The sequence below is a fragment of the Phyllobates terribilis genome, unplaced genomic scaffold, assembly GCF_046119375.1.
Source record: "Phyllobates terribilis strain yellow unplaced genomic scaffold, ASM4611937v1 Scaffold_2__4_contigs__length_985480577, whole genome shotgun sequence".
NCBI classification, from domain to species: domain Eukaryota; kingdom Metazoa; phylum Chordata; class Amphibia; order Anura; family Dendrobatidae; genus Phyllobates; species Phyllobates terribilis.
Genome location: NW_027362762.1, coordinates 984,048,368 through 984,073,840, shown reverse-complemented (window position 1 = coordinate 984,073,840; position 25,473 = coordinate 984,048,368). Strand labels below are relative to the sequence as shown.

Here is a 25,473-nt window from a genome sequence, read left to right as displayed (position 1 = left end):
TCCGGTGTTTTGTGTCAGAGAACCAGGAGGACTGGGCTTCTTTCTTACCTCTGGCAGAGTTTGCTCTTAATAATAGGCGGAGCGAGTCCACTGGTAAGTCCCCGTTTTTTGGGGCATATGGTTTTCACCCCCAGTTTTGTACTTTCAGTAGGGGGGGCTCTTCGGGGGTTCCTGAGGAGGAACGATTTTCCTCATCACTCGCTTCAGTATGGAGAGGGGTGCTGAAGAATCTGAATACTATGGGGAACCGATACAAACGTATGGCTGATAGGTCCAGACCAGACACTCTCCTACTAAGTGTGAACGATCGGGTTTGGTTGTCTACCAGGAATATAAAACTTAAGGTTCCCTCCTGGAAACTGGGTCCCAGGTTCATCGGGCCGTACAGGATCAGTTCTATAATTAATCCGGTGGCATTCCGTCTTGACCTCCCCCCTACGTTTAAAATTCACAACGTGTTCCACAGATCGTTGCTTAAGAGGGATGTGGCGCCGGTGATACCATCACCTTTACCTCCCCCTCCAGTGGTGGTCAATGGTAACTTGGAGTTCCAGGTATCGAAGGTCATCGATTCACGCTTTAATCGCTGGTCCCTTCAGTACCTGGTTCATTGGAAGGGGTATGGTCCTGAGGAGAGGATGTGGGTTCCTGCGTCGGATATTAACGCAGACCGATTAGTTCGGGCCTTCCACACGACTCACCCGGATAAACCAGGCCCTGAGGGTCCGGAGGCCCCTTGTAGAAGGGGGGGTACTGTCACGGGTGTGTCGCCACGAAGATCGTCACGATTACACAGCCTGACTTCTCGCAGCTGAGTTTTTGGTGTTTTGTGTTTTTCGGCAGTGAGGGAGTTAACTCTCTCTCTCTGTGCTAGACGAGGTCCAGCCTCGCCCAGCTGCAATCAATGCTGCAGTAGTGGGACTCCTTCAAATGCCTGCCGGTCTGTTAGGGAAGTGTCGGTGAAAGCATTTCATACAGACAAACAGAGCGGATCGTGGTATTTTGGAGTTCTGAGCTAAGTGTATTTGGTGTGGTTTTTCCCTTCCTCGCTTTATCATTTATCTCCTTTCCCGTTGGTGTTCCCTCTGTAGTTGTGGTGTAGTTTTTGTATGCAAGGTGGTTTTTGGTTTGACCCTTGTACTGTCTCGTTCGTCTAAGTACTGTGTGTTGGCATATTATTTCCTGTCCCCTATTGTTGTGATCGGGGTCCTTCTCAGGACTAGATTACTGAGGTGCAGGGATCCTCAGGAGGTAGGGGTTACGCTGGCGGCTTGGACCTCTGTACCTTTAACAGTACCTCCAGGTAGAGGGATTAGTCAGGGCCCCAGCTTAGGGTCAGCTTAGGCCCCTGACCTCCTGTACGCAGAGTCAGTGTGACAGTGAAGTCATCACAGTAAACAGGAATAGACATTATCACAGAAAACAGAAAGTGACATGATCACAGAAAACATTAAGCAACCTCAGCACAGAAAACGGAAAGCAACATCACAAAAACAGGATGCGACCTGATCACAGAAAAAAGGAAGTGATCTCATTACAGAAAAAAGGAAGCAACCTTATTACAGAAAACGATCTCATCACAGAAATCAGGAATGGACATTATCACAGAACATAGAAGTGACCTCATCACAGAAAACAGGAAGCAATCTCAGCATAGCTAACAGGAAGTGTCATCATCACAGACAACAGGAAGCAATCTCTTCACAGAAAACAGGAAGCAACATCACACAAAACAGAATGCAACATTATCATAGAAAACATGAAGGGACATTGTGAGGAGCTGGCCACGGACTAAAGACTATTGGACCAATAGACGTAAAGTGGAGTCCATGGCTCTAAGGGATGCAGACTTTTCCAGCACGGAGCACCGGTTATGTCGATCTTATTGTTGTGTTTATTAGAGAATTACTTGCTTGTCAGATTAAGATGCACAAATCTCTTCTGGAAAGTGTTCAGCCTCAGGAATCAATGTTTCTATTCAGTGACAGTAAGAAGAGGAAAACATGCTGGCTCAATCTCAGGTATACATAAGGCCTACATTAGCATTTCTAACCTGCATCTGGTGGGGGCATGTGTGTCTTTGTTCCTCTCTGCAGGGGGGCATCCCTAATACACAACCCTGCAGACAGGCTGGAGACTGGGCTTCTGGAACATTCTTCATGCTCTGAGATACCTGTAGGAAATGTTAAAAGGGGTGGGGTGTTAGTATCCCAGCCCAACCAGAGGGCTGATCCCAGGTTTGTATGTTTTTTAAAACCTGGGATCAGCCCTCTAGTTTGACTGAGATACTAACACCCCACCCCCTTTAAATAATAATAATAATAATAATAATCTTTATAACTCCCAGCAGCACGCCTGCTGCCTTGGGGTCATATTCGACACACAACTTTCCTTTACTCCCTATATCCGATCACTCACTCGATCTTGTCACCTGCACCTTATAAACATCTCCAGAATCCGACCTTTTTTCACCTTTGAAACTGCTAAACCTCTTACTGTCGCTCTTATTCACTCTCGTCTGGACTACTGCAACTCTCTTCTGATCGGTCTCCCTCTTACTAAACTCTCCCCTCTCCAATCCGTCCTGAATGCGGCAGCCAGGGTCGTATTTCTGTCCAGCCGCTTCACCGATGCCTCTATCTTGTGCCAGTCATTACACTGGTTACCCATCACAGGGTCCAATATAAACTCATCGCTCTCACCCACAAAGCTCTCCATAGTTCTGCACCGACTTATATCTCCTCTCTCATCTGTCTATCACCCTACATGTGCCCTCCGTTCTACAAATGACCTAAGACTAACATCCCCCATAATCCGAACCTAGCACCTCCGTCTCCAAGACTTCTCTCGTGCTGCACCAGTTCTCTGGAATGCTCTACCACAGACGATCCGACTGATGCCTAGCCCCCATGTCTTCAAGCACGCTTTAAAAACCCATCTCTTTAAACAAGCCGACCACCTCAACTACTCAGTAACCTAACCTTCCCCTGTCCCCTCCTTCTAAATATTATTCTGAATCTGCTCCCTCCTATTCCTCTGTCTCCGCACCCTCCATGCACTCGATACTTGAGTATTGCACTTATACATACGGGCTGATGACCGGATCATGCAACTTTATATGAAAATCCCTATTTATTATAATGGCTGGACCTGACATAACAAGCACTTCTAACCTATTGTGTCCCCCCATCTCCTTGTAGATTGTAGCTTGCGAGCAGCCGGACCCTCACTCCTAAAGTAACTGTTTAACCTGTCTTACCTTGTATTGAATTTATTCTCTGTACAAGTCCCCGCTTAATTGTAAAGTGCTACGGAATATGTTGGCGCTATATAAATAAAAATTATTATTATTATTATATAGCGCCAACATATTCCACAGCGCTTTACAATTCAGAGGTTCATATTAGTGATGAGCGAGCACTAAAATGCTGGGGTGCTCGATGCTCGGGTTGAGCACATTGGAATACAGTATGAACAGACCATGTTCTGTACACGCTCAGACACGGCCATTACACAGGACACAGCAGGGGCACATGTATAAGATTATCGCAGCACAGGAACATTTTATTTAAACACATCCAATTGTGGAAGTTATTATTATTCCAAGATTATTGATTAAAATGAACTTTCATTCATGGGAAAACCCCTTTAAGGATGGACTGGAGAGGGGAAAGTCGAGTGAGGGGGAGGCCAATTAATAGGGAGTTACAGTAGTCAAGGTGGGAGTGGATCAGGGCAACAGTGAGGGGTTTTTGTTGGTTCCAAGGTGAGAAAGGGACGGATTCTAGAGATGTTCTTCAGGTGCAAGCGACAAGAGCGGGCAAGAGATTGTATATGGAAGGTGAAGGAGAGATTGGTGTCAAACACAACGCCCAGGCAACGCGCCTGCTTGCTCGGCGTTATTGTGGTGCCACACACGGAGAGGAAGATGTCGGATTTAGGGAGGTGAGTAGACGCGGGAGCAGAAGAAGTTCAGTTTTGGAAAGGTTGAGTTTCAGGTAGAGAGCGGACATGATGTTAGAAACTGCGGCCAGACAGTCACTGGTGTTCTGTAGTACAGCGGGGGTGAGGTCAGGGGGTGAGGTCAGGGGGTGAGGTGTATAGTTGTGTCATCAGCATAAAGATGGTACTGAAAGCCAAATCTGCTGATGATCTGTCCAATTGGGGCTGTGTAGAGAGAGAAGAGGGCCAAGAACTGAACCCTGAGGAACCACAATAGTGAGAGGAAGAGAAGAGGGCCAAGGACTGACCCCTGCGGAAGCCCAATCGTGAGAGGAAGGGGGAAGAAGTGGAGCCAGCGAACGATACACTGAAAGAGTGGTCAGATAGGTGGGAGGAGAACCAGGAGAGAGCAGTGTCCTTTGTGCCGATTGAGTGGAGCATAGAGTAGGAGGTGGTGGTCAGCGGTGTCGAAAGCTGCGGAGAGGTCAAGAAGAATGAGCAGAGAGTGGTCACCATTACGTTTTGCTGTCAGAAGGTCATTGGTTACTTTGATGAGTGCAGTTTCTGTAGAATGTAGGGGGCGGAAGCCGGACTGTGATGGGTCTAGAAGAGAGTGAGTGGAGAGGCAACTGGTAAGGCGGGAGTAGACCAGGCGCTCCAAGAGTTTAGAGATGAAGGGAAGATTGGAGACTGGTCTGTAGTTGTTTGTGCAGGAAGAGTCAAGAGAGGGCTTTTTTAATAATGGAGTAATCATGGAGTGTTTGAAGATGGAGGGGAAGATACCAGAAGAGAGGGAGAGGTTGAAGATTTTAGTTAGGTGAGTAGTGACGACTGAAGAAAGAGACTGGAGTAGATGTGAGGGGATGGGGTCAGTGGTGCATGTGGTGGGATGAGAAGAAGAGAGGAGCCTGGAGACTTCATCTTCTGTGACTGAGTCAAATGTGGAGAGTGATCCAGAGGGGATGGGGGAGTCACGGCACTTGGTGGCTGGGAGCTGATTTCCTGATGGATGTTCTCTATTTTCTCTGTGAAGTAGGAGGCCAAGTCCTCAGCACAAATGTCCGTGATGGGGGCCTGCGCTTTAGGACTGAGGAGGGAGTGACAGGTGTCGAAGAGTTTTTTGGGGTTGCTGGATAGTGAGGAGATCAGGGTGGTGAAGTAGGTCTGTTTGACGAGGTGAAGGGCAGAGTTATAGGTTTTTAACATAAATTTATAGTGGATAAAGCTTTCTAGTGCGCAAGTTTACCTCCATAGGTGTTCGGCACTTCTAGAGCAACGCTGGAGAAATCGGGTTTGCGGTGTGAGCCAGGGCTGTTTTGCTTTGTGTTTAGAGGTTCTGAGGGTGAGGGGCGCTACTTGGTCCAGGGGGGCTTCTGAGAGTGTTAATGGCTTGTAGATTTCTGAATGTGTGATAGGTAGGAGTGTGCTGGGGAGGGCGAGGATTTGTGAACGTGAAGGAGAGGGTGTTGTGATCAGAGAGGGGAAGAGGGGAGTTATCTAGGTAGGGGATTGAACTAAGCCGAACAAAGACCAGATCAAGGGTGTTTCCGTATTTGTGTGTCTCAGAGGTTAAAAGTGGAGAAAAGGCCAAGAGAAGTGGTTAAAGATAGAAACTGGGACGCGGATGAGGAGGTGGGGCTGTTTATGGGGATGTTGAAGTCTCCCAGGATAAGGGTTGGTAAATCTGAGGACATGAAGTGCGGCAGCCAGGCAGAAAAATGGTCAAGGAACTGGGTGGGTGAGCCTGGGGGACGGTATACGACCGCTACTCTGAGGGAGAGGGGATGGAAGAGCCTGATGGTGTGGACCTCAAAAGAAGGGAATGAGAGTGATGGTGCTGGGGGGATGACCTGGAAGGTGCAATGTGGGGACAGGAGTAAGCCGACCCCACCACAAAGTCTGTTTGCAGGTCTCGGGGAATGGGAAAAATGCAGGCTGCCATGAGAAATAGCGGCAGGGGAGACAGTGTCAGAATCCTGGATCCAGGTTTCAGTGAGGGCCAGCAGATTGAGAGAGTTGGTCAGAAAGTAGTTGTGCAGGAAATGAAGCTTGTTCCATACAGACCGTGGATTCCACAGTGCACAACTGAAGGAGGGAGACGAAGGAGTACAGCTGATGTTAATAAGGTTAGGTGGGGGAGGGGTTGAGGTTGACGGAGGGTGGACCGGGGTTAGGAGAGATATCCCCTGAAATGAGTAGTAGCAGTAAAAAGAGAAAGAGGAAATAGTTTATGGATTTGTGACATGGTTTCTTCTGCAATATCTTTGCTACATTTGCAACAGGTAGCTAAAAGGATGAAGAATGTTACAGATGCCCAGCCTCCAGCCTGTCTGCAGGGTTGTATATTAGGGATGTCCCCTGCAGAGAGGAACAAAGACACTCATGCCCCCACCAGATGCAGGATAGAAATGCTAATGTAGGCCTAATGTATACCTGAGATCCAGCCCTGTCTTCCTCCACTTACTGTCACTGAATGGAAATATTGGTTGCCGAGGCTGACCACTTACCAGGGGAGATTTATGTACCTTAAACGGACAAGCAAGTGAATCTCTAATAAAATACAATAATAAGATCGACGTAACCGATGCTCCGTGCTGGAAAAGTCTGCATCCCTTACAGCCGTGGACTCTGATCTATGTTCATTACTCCAATAGTCTTTAGTCCGTGGCCAACAACTCACAGACCTCATGACAGAAAACAGGAGGGGACAACATAGAAGAAAACAGGAAGCGATCTCTTCACAGAAAAAAGAAGAGACATCATCAGAGAAAACAGAAGAGACATCATCAGAGAAACCAGAAGAGACATCATCAGAGAAAACAGAAGAGACATCATCAGAGAAACCAGAAGAGACATCATCAGAGAAACCAGAAGTGACATCATCAGAGAAAACAGAAGAGACATCATCAGAGAAACCAGAAGAGACATCATCAGAGAAACCAGAAGAGACATCATCAGAGAAAGCAGAAGAGACATCATCAGAGAAAACAGAAGAGACATCATCAGAGAAAACAGAAGAGACGTCATCAGAGAAAACAGAAGAGACATCATCGGAGCTATGGAGAGAGCAGATTTGCATGTGGTACCTGACACAGTGGCCACCGCTACATTTCCCTGCTGAAGAGCAGAGGCGGGAAGGACGATCCCCTGAGGACTGAGAGCACCGCTGAGCCCACTCTGTAAATATGAAAAAGACAGCAGCAGTGAGTGTGGGGGACACGATTACATATCAGTAAGCTTCACATGTCCCCTACTGGCTGCAATATACTGGTACCGGGGAGTACAGTATTACACAGTGATTATGTATCTGTACCGGGGAGTACGGTGTATTATACAGTGATTATGTACCTGTATTGGGGAGTACGGAATTATACAGTGATTATGTACCTGTACCGGGGAGTACAGTGTATTATACAGTGATTATGTATCTGTACCGGAGAGTACGGTGTATTATACAGTGATTATGTATGTCAGGCAAAATGTATTTTTGGTCCCAGTTTTAAAAAATGAAAGCTGTCTTAAATTTCCACCCCTGTCCATTTGTAAGACATAGAACTGCAGTGCTGGCCCCCACCCTAAGAATTTTTATTACCGTCGTAACCCCTCAGCGCAGAGCAGCATCTAGTTTAAACTGGTCTCTCCCTCCAATTCTATTGTTTAGCTGGACAAACGTTTAATGTCAATTTTGATAACGCACAGGACTGTCACAAACACAGGGACCACATTTTTGGAATGTTCACCTTTTTCCCATTATAATAGTATATCTTGCATAACTGAGAAACGACCGGGAACTAGGATAATGGATTCTGAGATTCTGAGCGTCATAGCAATTTCATATTTGATATCAATCTTCATGAATAGTGGTGACAGTCAAGATGATGTCTCCCTCTTGGATGTGGGACCCCCCCACACCAAGATAAGAAATCTGAAGAATTTTTAGGTCTTCTGCAGCCGGGTGGGCTCGCAAAGCCGAGTCCCCCTTGTGAGGTAAATAATGGGTGTCTCCCAGAGTTTTGGCTGCTGTGCTAAAAACCAGATCGGCCATTTTCCAAGTCATTCTTCTCAGGGACGTCAGACGCACGCACACCACGCTGCGTGGAAAAATCACCTCTAATTCCCGGGGAGCCGTCCCCCCCACAGAATCTGAGACCATCACCTTGTGAAGCAGGTTTTGCTATTACTTATCCCTTTTATTTTAATAACTGTTTTATGCATACATGTAAATTGTCTCTTTTATAATATCTTGTATATCTTTTGTAAACACTGCCCCCTTTCGGGAGTAAATCATTATTATTTACCAGTTTCGTTCTTCTTGTCCTATGTCGAGCAAACACGTTCCTCACCCGCTAATTCACGTTACCTAACGGGTACCCGATCCACCTGTTAAGCGATCGGTGGTGGCAGTATACCAGTATTTATGTGATATTGTGGTTTGAGGGTGGCTGGTCGGAGGTATATATACGTTCCTGGAAGGAACTGGTGGTATATATACGTCCTGTCACATCACGTGCCGCAATAGTCGACATAAATTAGAGCAGCTGCACCCGTGCTTATCCTCGGTCAATACCGTGTGTGACCAGCAGGATAAGGGGGCGCCAGAGAGCTGCAAGGTCTGACCCAAAAGTGGGTGTTAGTTCCATGACAAATTGGTGGCAAGTGGTGGGATCATAGGACATTAGTAATCGGGTTTGAGCAATCATTCCTCTCACTAAAAACTTGCACGGTTCTTACCTGGACCCTGCACAAAAGTTTTGAAGATCGAACTCAGTGTTTATTAGATCTGAGACAATACTGTATGTGTAGCAGTTACCCCTACCCTTCTTCGTTTTTTCTTTTCTATCTGTATTTTGGTGATCATGGTCATCGTTGGGGAGCACTGGTACAGCCAGCAGAAAAAGGACACTCTTATTGGAATATGTATAACCAAAGGCATTGACCCCCTCGGCAAAAACAAAGAACAAATGGCTGCTGCACTGGCGCAACTGGAGACCGAGCAAGCCCTTCTCCAGACCTCAGCAGGGCCAGGGGTCAGCCGAGATATGGACAGTACTACTGCAGGGGTCCCACCTGTAGAAGCACGCCGCGTCAGCGACCAGGGCAGCGTGGACATCTATCTGCAGATGACTCTACAGCAACTGCCTGCAGAGGATCATGAAGGACGGCTGAAAGTAATTCAGCAGCACCAGGAGGCTGCCGAGCGGCGAGCGGAGGCCGAGAGAGCCCAGCGAGAGGCCGAGAGAGCCCAGCGAGAGGCCGAGAGAGCCCAGCGAGAGGCCGAGAGAGCCCAGCCTCAGAGGGCCCATGAACTGCAGATGGCCCAACTCGGGATCCCAGCTTCACCTCACGGAACGGTGAGACCAACAATACGACCCTGTTTAAGCCCCGTCCAGAGCATTTTCCTGTGATGGAAAAGGACGGCGACCTCGACACCTTTCTGAGGGGTTTTGAAAAGACTTCCAGACAGTACCAGCTGCCTGAGGAACAGTGGGCCCGATACTTAACTGCAGGGCTGCGAGGCAAAGCTCTGGATGTGTTTGTGACTCTTCCTCCGAGCCTCGATGGGAACTATGATGCCATTAAGCAGGCCCTAATCCAGGGGTTCCAACTGACTCCTGAGGTGTTCCGTAAAAAGTTCCGGAACCTCCAACGTGGACCGCACGACAGTTACAGCGATGTGGTGCATGGGCTCCGAACCAACTTTGAGCAGTGGATCCAAGGACTGTCAGCGACCACCTTTGAGCAGCTAAAGGACCTGATGGTGAAAGACCAGTTCCTGCATCTGTGTCCAACTGAGGTACGGCAGTTCGTGATGGATCGGGAGCCACCAGATTCCAATAAAGCAGCGCAGATCGCCGACACCTACGAGGCCAACTGGAGACCAGAGGTGCGGAAGCCGGTCGTCGCCAGCTGGAAAGGGGGTAAGCCATCAACCACCATCCCTGCCCCTGCCAGCCGACCTTCCGGAGGCCTTTTTCCCGTTACCAATGCCCGGCCTGCATCTGATGTCCGCAGGTGTTATTTCTGTAACCAGACTGGTCATCTCAGCGCCACTTGCCCAGAGAAGCAGAGGAAGAACCCCCCATCCAAGGCCCCAAGGCCTAAGGCATCAGTTCTTTTGGTGGGTGGGCCGGTTGGGAGGGCCTGTGAAAACTTGCAGTCTGTCAGGGTGGGGGACACTGTCACTGTAGGCCTCAAGGACACTGGGGCCGAACGAACCCTCATCCAACCCGAACTGGTGTCCGCTGAAGAGCTTATTCCAGGAAAGACCCTGACTGTCACTGGGATTGGGGGCGTCCAATGCCCCTTGCCCATGGCCCGGGTTTTTAATGATTGGGGTGCGTGGAGTGGGGTGAAGGAAGTGGGAATATCTGCAAACCTACCTGCAAATGTTTTGTTGGGAACTGATTTGGGGAGGATGTTTGCTTATTATGCCCCTGACCCCCCTCCCAGATCTGATACGGTTGGTAAGGTTAATGCTGATACTGTGAATGTCAATGCTTTACCTGCTGATGATGATGATAATGATGATGATGTATTGGAAGGTGCAGGAGAACTCACCCATGTCACTCTGCGGGGTGATGTTGCTGAGGATCCCCTAGCAGGAGCAAAGGTCAGTGCCAAGGGTAATGGGGAGAGTCACGAGGACCATGAAGCAGGTGGTGCTGTGCCAGTGACCAGTGTCACAACAGAAGGTGACCTGGCTGATAGACGCTGTCCCATACGTAGCACTGTGCCTGAGGTAATGGAGGATGATGGAGAAGTAGTTCTCATGGCCTCGCAGGCTAATGAGACGGTGTTATTCCCGGGGAGACGGCCTATATAGCCGCTGTTACCCGCAGTCAGAGTGCCCAGAACGCAAGTAACGCCCTGCCTTCTGGACCCTCCTCGGACAGAGGAATAACAGGATCAGGTATGGACCCAGAGCCGGTCCCAGAGGGTCCCAGTGAGGAAGTGGCCTTACCCTCACTTCTGGCTTCCTCCAGCCAGGAGTTTCAGGCAGCTCTGCACTCAGATGCTAGCCTGGAGACGTTAAGGAGCCTCGCTGAGAAACCCACCTCCGAGTCGGATAAGGAGAGGGTATTCTGGGACCAAGGGAGGTTGTACCGGAAGACAGTTCCCTGTACACCCCAACAGGAGTGGCTGAGGGAAAGACAGCTGGTCTTCCCCTACCAATTCAGGGATGAGTTGTTGCGGATCGCTCATGAGATTCCACTCGCTGGACACTTGGGGGTCAGCAAAACCAAGGCCCGGCTGTCTCACCACTTTTATTGGCCCAAAATGAGGACAGATGTGGTGAACTACTGTCGCTCCTGTACCACGTGTCAAAGAGTGGGAAAGTCAGGGCCGGCCCCCAAAGCCCCCCTGATCTCTTTGCCAGTGATAGAGGAGCCTTTCCAGAGCATTGCTGTGGACATTGTGGGACCACTGGTCATACCCAGCAGCTCTGGAAAACGTTTCATCCTTACCGTGGTAGCCTATGCTACCCGGTATCCGGAGGCAGTAGCCCTGTCCTCAATTAGGGCGGATAAGGTGGCGGACACCCTCTTGGCCATCTTTTCGCGAGTAGGATTTCCCAGGGAGATGCTTACCGACCAGGGGACTCAGTTCATGTCACGCTTAATGGAGGCCCTATGTAAGAAAATGCAGGTGCAGCATTTGGTATCGAGCGCGTATCACCCATAGACCAATGGTTTGCGTGAGCGATTCAACGGTACCCTCAAACAGATGTTAAAAATGCTGGTTGAAACCCAGGGTCGCGACTGGGAGCGTTACCTCCCACACCTGTTATTTGCTTACAGAGAGGTTCCACAGGCCTCGACAGGGTTCTCCCCCTTTGAGCTCCTGTATGGCAGGCGTGTCCGAGGACCCCTTGGGTTGATAAGGGAATTCTGGGAAGAAGAGCCGAGCTCCCCAGGAGTGTCCATCGTGGAGTATGTCATGCGCTTCCGTGACAAGATGCAGACCTTGACGCAGTTGGTGCATGACAACATGGCGCAAGCCCAGGCTGACCAGAAGCATTGGTACGACCAGAACGCCCGAAAACGGACCTACCAGGTGGGTCAGAAGGTGTGGGTGCTGGTTCCCGTACCAAAGGACAAGCTTCAGGCGGCCTGGGAAGGCCCATACGTCATTCACCAACAGCTCAACCCGGTCACCTACGTGATCACACTTGACCACGAGCGGGGTAGGCGGAAGGCGTTTCATGTTAATATGATGAAGGCTCATCAAGAACGTGGAACCTGCGTCCTACCGGTCTGCAACCTGCCCGAGGATGGGGAGGATGACCCCCTCTTGGACATGCTCGCCCAAGCGAAGGCCAGCGGGTCCCTAGAGGATGTAGAGATAAGCGCCTTGCTATCCGAAGACCAGAGGTCTCAGCTACGAGCAGTGCTGAAACCCTTCCAAGCAGTGTTCACCAACATGCCTGGCAGGACTGAGGCGGCGGTCCATGAAGTGGACACCGGGAATCATGCCCCACTCCGGCGGACAGCCTATCGAATCTCCAACGAGGTGCAGCATGTCATGCGCCAGGAGGTCGAGGAGATGCTGAAGCTGGGGGTGATTAAGCGGTCCAAGAGTGCGTGGGCCTCACCTGTAGTCCTGGTGCCAAAAAAGGACCGGACCACCCGGTTCTGTGTGGACTACAGGGGGCTCAACGCTATCACCGCCTCTGATGCACAACCAATGCCACGCATTGAGGAGCTGCTGGAGCGGTTAGCCAGTGCGAGCTATCTCTCCATTATGGATTTGGGTCGGGGATATTGGCAGATTCCCTTGAGCCGCGGGGCCCAGGAGAAGTCCGCCTTTATCATCCCCTTCGGATTGTATGAATCCACGGTTATGCCTTTCGGCATGAAAAATGCCCCTGCCACTTTCCAGCGAATGGTCAACCACCTGCTCCAGGGACTGGAGAGGTACGTGGCGTACCTGGATGATATTGCCGTCTTCAGTCCCACCTGGGAGGAGCACCTCGAGCATCTGCGGCAGGTGCTCGGGCGCATTCACCAGGCGGGCTTGACCATCAAGCCGGGAAAGTGCCAGATGGGCATGAACGAGGTCCACTACCTGGGGCACCGGGTAGGTGGGGGTACTCTGAAGCCAGAGCCCGGGAAGGTGGACGCTATCGTGTCCTGGCCCACCCCTCAGGACCAAGAAGCAGGTGCAGTCCTTCTTGGGCACCGCAGGGTACTATAGACGCTTTGCACAAAACTATAGTAGCCTTGCAAAGCCCTTGACAGATCTCACCAGGAGAAGCCTACCCCATTTAGTCAAGTGGACAGATGAATGCGAGGTGGCCTTCCGGGCTTTGAAGACTGCCCTGAGCAGCTCTCCTGTACTAAAGGCGGTCAACGGCACAAGACCACTCTTAGTACAGACCGACGCCAGTGAATTTGGCCTCGGTGCTGTACTCAGCCAGGTCGACTCGGGGAACCAAGAACACCCCGTGTTGTACCTAAGCCGGAAACTGCTGCCGAGGGAAGTGGCCTATTCCACCATAGAGAAGGAGTGCCTGGCCATTGTATGGGCCCTCAACCGCTTACAGCCTTACTTGTACGGGCGCCCCTTCACTGTTGTGACTGACCACAACCCCCTGAGTTGGCTGCACACCATGTCAGGTGCCAACGGAAGGTTGTTACGCTGGAGCCTCACCCTACAGCAGTACGACTTTACTGTTCAACACCGCAAAGGCAGCGAGCATGGCAATGCCGATGGGTTGTCCCAGCGAGGGGAGCCTCCCGACATACGCTTGGGGGAGTACCAGAAGGTCCTACCTCCATAGCGCAGTCTAAAAGGGGGAGGTGTCAGGCAAAATGTATTTTTGGTCCCAGTTTTAAAAAATGAAAGCTGTCTTAAATTTCCACCCCTGTCCATTTGTAAGACATAGAACTGCAGTGCTGGTCCCCACCCTAAGAATTGTTATTACCGTCGTAACCCCTCAGCGCAGAGCAGCGTCTAGTTTAAACTGGTCTCTCCCTCCAATTCTATTGTTTAGCTGGACAAACGTTTAATGTCAATTTCAATAACGCACAGGACTGTCACAAACACAGGGACCACATTTTTGGAATGTTCACCTTTTTCCCATTATAATAGTATATCTTGCATAACTGAGAAACGACCGGGAACTGGGACAATGGATTCTGAGCTTCTGAGCCTCATAGCGATTTCATATTTGATATCAATCTTCATGAATAGTGGTGACGGTCAAGATGATGTCTCCCTCTTGGATGTGGGACCCCCCCACACTAAGATATGAAATCTGAAGGATTTTTAGGTCTTCTGCAGCTGGGTGGGCTCGCAAAGCCGAGCCCCCCTTGTGAGGTAAATAATGGGTGTCTCCCAGAGTTTTGGCTGCTGTGCTAAAAACCAGATCGGCCATTTTTCAAGTCATTCTTCTCAGGGACGTCAGACGCACGCACACCACGCTGCGTGGAAGAATCACCTCTAATTCCCGGGGAGCCGTCCCCCCCACAGAAACTGAGACCATCACCTTGTGAAGCAGGTTTTGCTATTACTTATCCCTTTTATTTTAATAACTGTTTTATGCATACATGTAAATAGTCTCTTTTATAATATCTTGTATATCTTTTGTAAACACTGCCCACTTTCGGGAGTAAATCATTATTATTTACCAGTTTCGTTCTTCTTGTCCTATGTCGAGCAAACACGTTCCTCACCCGCTAATGCACGTTACCTAACGGGTACCCGATCCACCTGTTAAGCGATCGGTGGTGGCAGTATACCAGTATTTATGTGATATTGTGGTTTGAGGGTGGCTGGTCAGAGGTATATATAAGTTCCTGGAAGGAACTGGTGGTATACATACGTCCTGTCACATCACGTGCCGCAATAGTCGACATAAATTAGAGCAGCTGCACCCGTGCTTATCCTCGGTCAATACCGTGTGTGACCAGCAGGATAAGGGGGCGCCAGAGAGCTGCAAGGTCTGACCCAAAAGTGGGTGTTAGTTCCATGACAATGTACCTGTACCGGGGAGTACGGTGTATTATACAGTGATTATGTACCTGTACCGGGGAGTACGGTGTATTATACAGTGATTATGCAACTGTACCGGGGAGTATGGCGTATTATACAGAGATTATGTACCTGTACCAGGGAGTATGGTGTATTATACAGAGATTATGTACCTGTACCAGGGAGTACGGTGTATTATACAGTGATTATGTACCTGTACCAGGGAGTACGGTGTATTATACAGTGATTATGTACCTGTACCAGGGAGTACAGTGTATTATACAGTGATTATGTACCTGTACCGGGGAGTACGGTGTATTATACAGTGATTATGCACCTGTATTGGGGAGTACGGTATTATACAGTGATTATGCACCTGTACCGGGGAGTACGGTGTATTATACAGTGATTATGCACCTGTATTGGGGAGTACAGTGAATTATACAGTGATTATGCACCTGTATTGGGGAGTATGGGCCCCCCGGGTCCCCGCTCAGCAGCGTCTCGCTGTTCATCTTGGTCTTCAGACATGATATGTAGCGGCTGCAGAAATCCTTGCACAGCTCGTTGACCTTTTCCAGCTCCAGGAGGTGGATCCTCAGCACCTGAATGGCCTTCACCATCTGCAGGGAACAGCACAGAAGTGACAGGAGGCAGAGCAGAGGCTGCGCCCCACCACCCCCCACATGGGTGTCACTAACGAGGGTCCTGACACTGCTGACTGCACCCTCCACAGGACCCCAGAGATACCTCCAGTCCTGACTGGTGACCATGGGGGGCTACGCACCAGACTGTCAGTCTCGGGGTCCTCGGAGAAGAAGTCCTTCCCTTCCTTGTGCTGTCTTCTCACGAAGGTCTCTATGTCCAAGTCAAAACTGGCAGAGGTCGTGGTCTCGGACCCCTGAGTGCAGCCTTCACACTTCTCAAAGAGCAGAGCGAGCAAAGGGAAGAGCGGGTGCCTGCGGGTGAGAGAAGCAGAGGGCGCTACAGCCGAGGCTTCAACACATGAGCGCGCTACGGCCGAGGCTTCAACATATGAGCGCGCTACGGCCGAGGCTTCAACACATGAGCGCGCTACAGCCGAGGCTTCAACACATGAGCGCGCTACGGCCGAGGCTTCAACACGTGAGCGCGCTACGGCCGAGGCTTCAACACGTGAGCGCGCTACGGCCGAGGCTTCAACACGTGAGCGCGCTACGGCCGAGGCTTCAACACGTGAGCGCGCTACGGCCGAGGCTTCAACACGTGAGCGCGCTACGGCCGAGGCTTCAACACATGAGCACGCTACGGCCGAGGCTTCAACAGGTGAGCGCGCTACGGCCGAGGCTTCAACACGTGAGCGCGCTACGGCCGAGGCTTCAACACGTGAGCGCGCTATGCCCGAGGCTTCAACACGTGAGCACGCTACGGCCGAGGCTTCCACGCGTGAATACGCTACGGACGAGGCTTCCACGCGTGAACACGCTACGGACGAGGCTTCCACGCGTGAACGCGCTACGGCCGAGGCTTCCACGCGTGAGCGCGTTATGGCCGAGGCTTCCACGCGTGAGCGCGCTATGGCGAATGCTTCCACGCGTGAGCGCGCTACGGCTGAGGCTTCCACGCGTGAGCGCGCTACGGCCAAGGCTTCAACACATGAGAACGCTACGGCCGAGGCTTCAACACATGAGCACGCCATTGCCTAGGCTTCCACGCGTGAACGCGCTACGGCCGAGGCTTCAACACATGAGCGCGCTACGGCCGAGGCTTCAACACATGAGCGCGCTACGGCCTAGGCTTCCACGCGCTACGGACGAGGCTTCCACGTGTGAACGCGCTACGGACGAGGCTTCCACGCGTGAACGCGCTACGGCCGAGGCTTCCACGCGTGAGCACGCTACGGCCGAAGCTTCCACGCGTGAACGCGCTACGGACGAGGCTTCCACGCGTGAATGCGCTACAGACGAGGCTTCCACGCGTGAGCACTCTACGGCCGAGGCTTCCACGCGTGAACGCGCTACGGACGAGGCTTCCACGCGTGAACGCGCTACGGACAAAGCTTCCACGCGTGAACGCACTACGGACGAGGCTTCAACACATTAGCGCGCTACAGCCGAGGCTTCAACGCATGAACACGGTGCGGCCGAGGCTTCAACACATGGGAGCACTACGTCTGAGGCTTAAATACGTGTGAGCGCACTAAGGCCGAGGCCTCCACGCGTGAGCGCACCACAGGCGAGGTTTCAACACATGAGGGCGCCACAGGCGAGGCTTCAACACATGAGCGCGCTACGGCCGAGGCTTCAACACGCGTGAGCGCGGTACAGCCGAGGCTTTAACACATGAGAGAGCTACGGCCGAGGCTTCCACGCGTGAGCGCGCTACGGCCGAGGCTTCGACATATGAGCGCGCCACGGTCGAGGCCTCCACTTCTGAGCACGCAGCGCACCGGCCCCTTCTCACCTGTATATGGCCTGCTTATCTGTCTCCATGGGGCTGTCTTCAGTCCCCGGGCTCTGTGAGGACGGCTCCGCGCTCACCGCATCTTCCTCCGTTTTAAAGTGGGTGACAACCTGAATCTGGTGAGAATAAATCAGGGTGAGAGGCGTGACTGGCGCATCACTCCTGTGAGGATCTGAGGTTGTGGGCTCTTATAGTCACCTAGGCAGGTTAACGATGCAACTATTTTTTATTCCTTACATTTATGGTTTTACAACAACTCCGGGTAGATGGCCAAAATACATTGCCCCCAACATCCAGTTGTGACAGAGTGCCCCCCACCTCAGCCTGTTTTCATGGACCATACTGTAATCAGGCCTACATTAGCATTCTCTGTCCTGCATCTGGTGGGGGCATGGGGGTCTTTGTTCCTCTCTGCAGGGGGCTTCCCTTAAATACACAAGTCTGCAGACCGGCAGGAGACTGGATACACTGGTCTGTTCTAGAAGATTCTTCATTCTTCCAGTTACCTGTAGTAAATGTGTAAGGGGGTGGGGTGTGAGTATCTATGCCCAACCTGGGGGCTGATCCCCAGAGAAGGAGAACAAGAAGACCCATGTTTGGAGTTAGTTGATGCTGTGTGAAGGGCTAGGACCTGTGCTGAGGCCAGATCCTGGTGCCGGGTATGGACTATTGGAGATCCGTTGGACTATTGGACATTGGGGATCAGTTGCCACGTGGGATTGTGATGTCTTGCCACTCTGCTGAATATAAGGACTTAGTCTGAGACTGTTGTAGTATTTTCCTTGGATTACCGGGTGGCGCCCCCGGATTTGTCCCTTTCTGTGTGGCTACCTTGAAGACTCTAAGGAACCATAGCTACGCTTGGTGTTGTATTCTCCTAGTCCCAATAAAGGTTGTTGGATTGTTCATTGGCCCGCTGCCTGTGCCTGCTCCGTCTCACACCCCGTCACAAACTGGTCGGCAGCGGAAGGATCAGAGCAGAGGGAATGGATAACAGCGGCCCAGCAACGAATGGAGCCAGAGCCTCAGGTACAGGAATTGGACTGTTGGGAACCTACAAACAAAGGCCTGTGAATTAGGGGTTGTGAAGACCCGGGGTCTTCCGTGGGCATAAAACTACTCAGACAACACAGGGTGCGGGTAAAACAGCGTGGCAATACTTTACTGAACCACAAGACGGACAATAAACACAGAACAGTCCCAGCAAATACCCAAGATGGTGCAAATTACACAGTCTCACCCTTCCGCTGGTCCACTGGGAATAGAGTAGCTGCGATTTCGGGACTTCCAGGGCCGACTACCCCCACCAGTGGCACCACGCTTTTGGCGGGCCTCCAAAGAAAGGAGGCAACGACACGCTTAAGAAACTAGCCGAGAGCAGTGAGGTCTGGGGCCAGGTGACCTGTTTGTCCCAACCTGGATTCCAAGACGTCTCTGAGGGTTCAGCAATAGTCAATGGAGCCGATCTGTATTCCTCCAGTTGGGGCTGAAGTTCCCTAAGCTGACATGCTGTAGAATGACACCGAATAGAGGCAGAGACCCCCTTTTTATAGATCACAATTGTCCTTCCAGCCATCATTCACAGATTAAGGGTCAGGGATGAAGGTGGAAGGAGCTCATGACTCATTGTTTGAGCATTTAATCAACTTGCATAGTTTGTCCTCCAATGCTCAGCAAAGCAACAACTCCCTTTAGCTGCTATAATACATAATCAGCATATTATCACAGTAGTGCTCCATGTCGCTATCTTGCAAGATTTGCAGCGAATAGGTTACAGTACATCATAACTTAAGTGTCAACATTCAGGATTATTCAAACAATAGCCTGTGTTATCAACCAAAGAAGATCACAGGTTAAAAGGTCAATATAAAAATAAAGGTATACTGCTCTTGCCATAAGAATGTATGTCTGTCATAATTAAGAAGAAAAGATGTGTTGTCACAGGGGTCAGTTACAAAGGACTGTCCAAAGAGCAACTAATTGAGGCTTTGGATGGAGCTAGCCTTCAAGATTCCAGAAGAGAAGGATTTCCAGAGCAACTGGAGGAAAGACGGTTGTGAGGACCTGGCCACTTTCTAAATACTTTTCCAACACTGAGCACCCCTTTTTGTCAATCTTAATTTTGTGTTTTGTTAGTGATTTGTTTGCTCATCAGTTCAACCTCAGGTATCTATTCCATTCAGTGACCATATCTCCGAGACCTTGGGCCATTGTTCTCTCCGTCACCACAGGGGGTCTCACATGCAAACCCAGAGGATGGGTTCCACCTGAGAAAATATCTCCACTAAGGCACGATTAGCTGGGGGAGGGAGGTGTGAGCTCTTCTGCCGATTCAGGGGGCTGAACCCTGTGCAGGAGAAAGAGAAGATTCATTGCTAGTCGGACGGAGAGCTGGGTGGTATCACGGGCTGCGGTCGTGATATCCATCATCCGAAGGAGCATATGCTGTGACTGCCAATATACCGGCGGGAGATACAAAAAGCTGTGGGCCCACCAAAAGTTGGGGGACAGGGGGTATCACCTGGTATGGGGCAGTGGAACTACTGATCCCAGGTTGGAAACTCAAGGACTAAGAGAATTGCCTGTTGGACATTTACCTGGAATTGCTGTTCACCGTGGTCGGAAGGAATAAAACTAATTGCATCGATAACCTGCCTAGGTGATTATTAAAATCCACAACCGCACATCTTTACAAGTGGTGGCAGCGGTGGGATCACCTATCTTTGGCAGCATACCAGGGAAAGTTACTGACTTGGCAGAAGAGATGGCAGACTCCATCTACAAGAGGCTCAAGAAGGAGGAGCTGAGAGCTCTTTGCTCTGGGAGAGAATTAGAGTGGTTGCCGGAGGACAGTCGGGCGACCCTAATACAACGCTTGGACGATTGGGACCGTGAACAGCCACAGAAGAAGGTCAGTTCAGAAGTGGATAAGGGACAGCAGCCCAGGACTGTCATCCAGATGGCAGAGGATCAACCAACTGAGTTGAGGCGGATGCTGGACGCGCTAGGAGAGCGCGCTACGGAGATGGAGCGGGCGGCAGTGCTTAGCAAATATCTGGGTGTGCATGTAGCGATAACCCCACCCGCCCCAGAGCAGAGGACAATGGATAACAGGAGAGAGGGGCCTGCATCTTTAAGGTACCGAGATATACCACAGTTTAATGAGGACACCTCGGATATTGATGAGCCCACTGCACACACACATCGGGAGTTTGTCAACACACTACGTACGGCATGCACTCGGTGGATAGAAGGACTGAGGGCTCGGGAAGCAGAACATGTAATGGATATAGTCATGCTGGAACAATTTATGTCAAAGCTCCCAGGTAATTTAAAAGAATGTCGTGGCAGATAGAAAACCACTCAGCCTGGATGAGGCTGCCAGATTGGCTGATGATTGGTCTGCCAATCGACCAGGGCCACGTGGAAGTACAGCCCCAGTGAGTCGGGAACCAGGGCTTACACGGAGGCCAGTGAGACCCATGGACCACCGAGAGGAGGCACTGCGGGGATTTTGTACTCTACAAAGAGGGGTAGGTTTCCCAAGCCCCCAAGTACGGCCCACGTCAGGACGACGAGGGTTAAGTTGCCATAACTGTGGACGCATGGGACACTTTGCCAGGGAATGCCGGGAACGGTCTAGCTCACATCATCCACGTCCCCAACAAGTGAACACTGTACAGCAATGGGGCTGGAATACTGAGGGAGAGAGGATCCCACTACCCCGACCAGAAGAGGAAGAGGCATATGTGGTACAAGGACAAGTGTCTCGGACTAGATGGGACACCTCAGCGACCATGAACCAGCATCTGCAGCCGGTCTGGGTAGAGGGCGTGGAGGCTGTGGGGCTCCGTGACTCCGGAGCCTCAGTCACATTGATCAAAGACCACCTAATACCGGACCAATGTATTGTTCCTGCAAGCCGGATGTTAGTCCCCGTAGCTGGGGGAGAATCTCTGAACATTCGAAGGGCCCGACTACATTTAGACTGGGGTCACAGTCATGGAATAGTGGATGTAGGAGTAGTTCAGCATCTACCAGTAGATGTGTTGCTGGGAAACAACCTAGGAGCAGGGTTGGTTTGCGACTGGGCCAATGTTGTAACCCGAAGTCAAGGACCAGTTCACACTGCATCAGCCGAGAGGGAACAGAGTGATCTCGACATGCTGACAACCCCCCCGCCAGTGGTGAGTAATGCACAAAATACAACGGATGTTAGCATGACAGAATGTGACCTGGGGGAGGTAAATGACATCAGGGAGGAGTTACAGGGAGATCCATCCCTAGCGGGATTGAGGAGTGCAGCGGCTGCCGAAGGGTCTGAAGAGGGGGTCCGCATTATATGGGAAAGGGGGTTGATGTATCGGGTGACACGAGACACAGAGGGCGAGATAACGCAGTTGGTGGTGCCGGAGAAATACAGAAGGGATATTCTGTCCTTAGCCCACGAAGGTCCATTAGGGGGACACTTGGCAGTGAGGAAGACCCAACGCAGGGTTATGAGCAGGTTCTTCTGGCCCGGGGTGACCCCTGAAGTAAAAAAGTTTGTAAGCTCCTGTGAGACTTGTCAAAGAGTGGGAGGCCCCCCGCGCAGAGCTCCTTTACAACCCATGCCGTTAATAGCAGAACCTTTTCAACGGGTAGGGGTGGATTTGGTAGGTCCCCTGCCTCGATCCAGTTGCTCAGGGAAGAGATATATATTAACGGTTGTAGATTATGCCACCCGATACCCTGAGGCGGTAGCTCTCCGAGGAATAGATGCAAAAAGGGTGGCCCACGCATTAGTTGAGATATTTAGCAGGGTGGGTTTCCCGAAGGAGGTTGTTTCGGATCAGGGAGCCCAATTCACGGGTGAGGTATTGCGTACCCTGTGGAGTCGGTCCGGGGTCCGACCAGTGTTCACCTCTGCATACCACCCACAAACAAATGGACTCTGTGAGCGGTTCAATGGGACCCTGAAACGGTTGATCTGCGCATACTTAGAGGCAGAGGGGGGAGACTGGGAAGAAGCTCTGCCCCAGTTCCTGTTTGCCTACAGAGAGGTGCCACAGGCTTCTACCGGGTTTTCACCATTCGAACTCTTATATGGCAGGCAGCCTCGGGGCCCGCTAGACTTGGTGCGAGAACACTGGGAAGACCGATCAGATTCTTGGGGGGTGCCAGTGCTCCGCTATGTGAGGCAGTTGCGAGAGAGGATACAACACCTTGGGCGTCTTGCACGGGTACATCTAGGGGAGGTACAAGGGCAACAGAAAACCTACTATGATAGGGGCACCCAGCCCCGAGAATTCACAGTAGGCCAACAAGTGCTGGTACTATATCCCGTCCGCCATGACAAGTTACAGGCCAACTGGGAGGGTCCTTATACCATAGTCGACAAAAAGGGTGCAGTCACCTATCGGGTAGCATTCGACACACACCACACCCAAACTAAGGTTATTCATGTTAACCGATTAAAAGGGTACCAGGCCAGAGATACATGTGCGGTAGCTATATACTGTCCCCCTCCAGATGCCTCAGAACCTGATCCCCTGTTGGACTTATTACAGCACACCATAGAAAAGGGAGGGGTGGAGCAAGTCACCTTAGGGGACCATCTCTCCCCTGCCCAATCCAGCCAACTACGGGAGTTATTAGACCAGTATGGTGGGCTCTTCTCTAACCAGCCTGGCCGGACCACTCTGAGCATTGAGTGGACACTGGGACAGCGAGGCCGATTCGACAGCCGCTGTACCGAGTGGCACCCGAGGTTCAGCAGATGATTCAGAGGGAAGTGGAAGAAATGTTAGAGTTGGGAGTGGTGGTTCCCTCGTGCAGTCCCTGGGCGGCCAGCGCAGTCCTTGTTCCGAAAAAGGACCAGAGCACAAGGTTCTGCGTAGACTACAGGAGGCTGAACGAGATAACCATCACTGATGCCTACCCCATGCCCCGAATAGATGATCTGTTAGACCAAATGGGGGGAGCAACATTTGTGTCCACCTTAGATCTCAGTAAAGGATACTGGCAGATCCCTTTCTCACCCAGGAGCGTTCAGCTTTCCTCACTCCCTTTGGTCTGTTCCAACTTACGGTCATGCCATTTGGGATGAAGAATGCACCAGCTACCTTTCAACGAATGGTGGATGTCATGCTTGCAGGCTGTCAGGAGTTCTCCCAGACTTATCTGGATGATATGGCCATATTCAGTAAGACCTGGGAGGAGCACCTGCAGCATGTGAGGGAGATACTCCAGCGCATTCAGCAGGCTGGGTTAACCATCCGGGCAGACAAGTGCCAAATGGGGATGGCTGAGGTCCAGTACCTAGGACAACGAGTAGGGGGTGGTATGATAAAGCCTCACCCAGCCAAAGTGGAAGCAATAACTCAGTGGCCCCGACCACGCAACCAAAAGCAAGTGCAAGCCTTCTTGGGTACCACCGGGTATTACCGAAAATTCATTGCAGGGTACAGTACTATAGCAAAGCCTCTGACTGACCTGACGACAAAGAAATTCCAAAGACAGATAGAATGGACTGAACCATGTGAACAGGCTTTTGTGCAGCTTAAACAAGCCCTGGCGGGGGCCCCCGTGCTGGCTGCTGCCGATTACACCAAGAGGTTCCTGGTGCAGACTGATGCCTCAGACAGTGGGTTGGGCGCTGTCCTTAGTCAGGTGGATGGCACAGGGCAGGAACACCCAGTGGTATACCTTTCAAGGAAACTGTTAGACCGAGAGAAAGCATATGCCACCATAGAAAAGGAATGCTTGGCTATTGTCTGGGCACTGAAAAAACTATTACCCTATGTGTATGGGAGGGAATTCACCGTAGTAATGGATCACAATCCACTGACCTGGCTGCACCGGGGGGCGGGGGAGAATGGGCGATTATTACGATGGAGCTTGGCATTGCAACCGTTTAACTTTACCATTTCTCACAAAAAGGGGAGAGACCATGGCAACGCTGATGGCCTATTGAGACAAACTGAGGAAGCCCTGAACCCCGGTAATTGCCGCCAGAGGAAGGTGGATAGTCAATCCCAGGAAATGGAGACCAGCGCTGGCCGTGCTGGAAAAGTGGGGGAGGAGTGTGAGGACCTGGCCACTTTCTAAATACTTTTCCAGCACTGAGCACCCCTTTTCATCAATCTTAATTTTGTGTTTTGTTAGTGATTTGTTTGCTCATCAGTTCAACCTCAGGTATCTATTCCCTTCAGTGACCATATCTCCGAGACCTTGGGCCATTGTTCTCTCCGTCACCACAGGGGGTCTCACATGCAAACCCAGAGGATGGGTTCCACCTGAGAAAATATCTCCACTAAGGCACGATTACCTGGGGGAGGGAGGGGTGAGCTCTTCTGCTGATTCAGGGGGCTGAACCCTGTGCAGGAGAAGGAGAACAGGCATTGCTGGTCGGACTGAGAGCTGGGTGGTATCACGGGCTGCGGTCGTGATATCCATCATAAGAAGGAGCATATGCTGTGACTGCCAATATACCGGCGGGAGATACAAAAAGCTGTGAGCCCACCAAAAGTTGGGGGACAGTGGGTATCACCTGGTACGGGGTAGTGGAACTACTGATACCAGGTTGGAAACTCAAGGACTAAGAGAATTGCCTGTTGGACATTTACCTGGAATTGCTGTTCACCGTGGTCGGAAGGAATAAAACTAATGGCATCGATAACCTGCCTAGGTGATTATTAAAATCCACAACCGCACATCTTTACAACGGTACCTGGAGGTAAATACTCGAAAAAGTCAGTGGGTTGTGTGGTATGAAGAGGAGGTGGCATTGCTTGGGGATGAAGCCATCATAGAAGAAAAACGGGAGGCCATTCGCAGAGCTGATGAAAGGCAGCTCGCTGTGGAAGCAGCTAGAAGCCCCAGGCAGACATTAATCACAGCACCCACCATGAGGGAAGCCCCAATAGTGTCCCACAAGGACTTTAAGTCATTTATTGAGGCTTCAGGGGACATTGAGGGATTCTTCCAAGACTTTGAACATCAATCTCAGTTAATGGAAGTTCCAGAAATGGAGCGGATCAGACATCTGGTGGGGCTCTTAGAGGGTGGAGCATCTGGTGGGCTCTTAGAGGGTGAAGCATCTGGTGGGCTCTTAGAGGGTGGAGCATCTGGTGG

At 51.1% G+C, this 25,473-nt stretch overlaps 1 protein-coding gene across 3 annotated transcripts in view; it reads right to left on the bottom strand.

The window, feature by feature from the left end:
* PKNOX1 (PBX/knotted 1 homeobox 1) overlaps positions 1-25,473 on the bottom strand; it is an 84,014-nt gene that overhangs the window by 44,522 nt on the left and 14,019 nt on the right. For all 3 annotated transcript variants that reach the window (XM_073668825.1, XM_073668826.1, XM_073668827.1), the window contains 4 exons: positions 17,359-17,474; positions 15,704-15,875; positions 15,375-15,539; positions 7,029-7,119 (listed from right to left, as the gene is read on the bottom strand). In XM_073668825.1, coding sequence (XP_073524926.1) covers positions 7,029-7,119; positions 15,375-15,539; positions 15,704-15,875; positions 17,359-17,474 — 544 coding nt within the window. The remainder of the gene's footprint in view (positions 1-7,028; positions 7,120-15,374; positions 15,540-15,703; positions 15,876-17,358; positions 17,475-25,473) is intronic.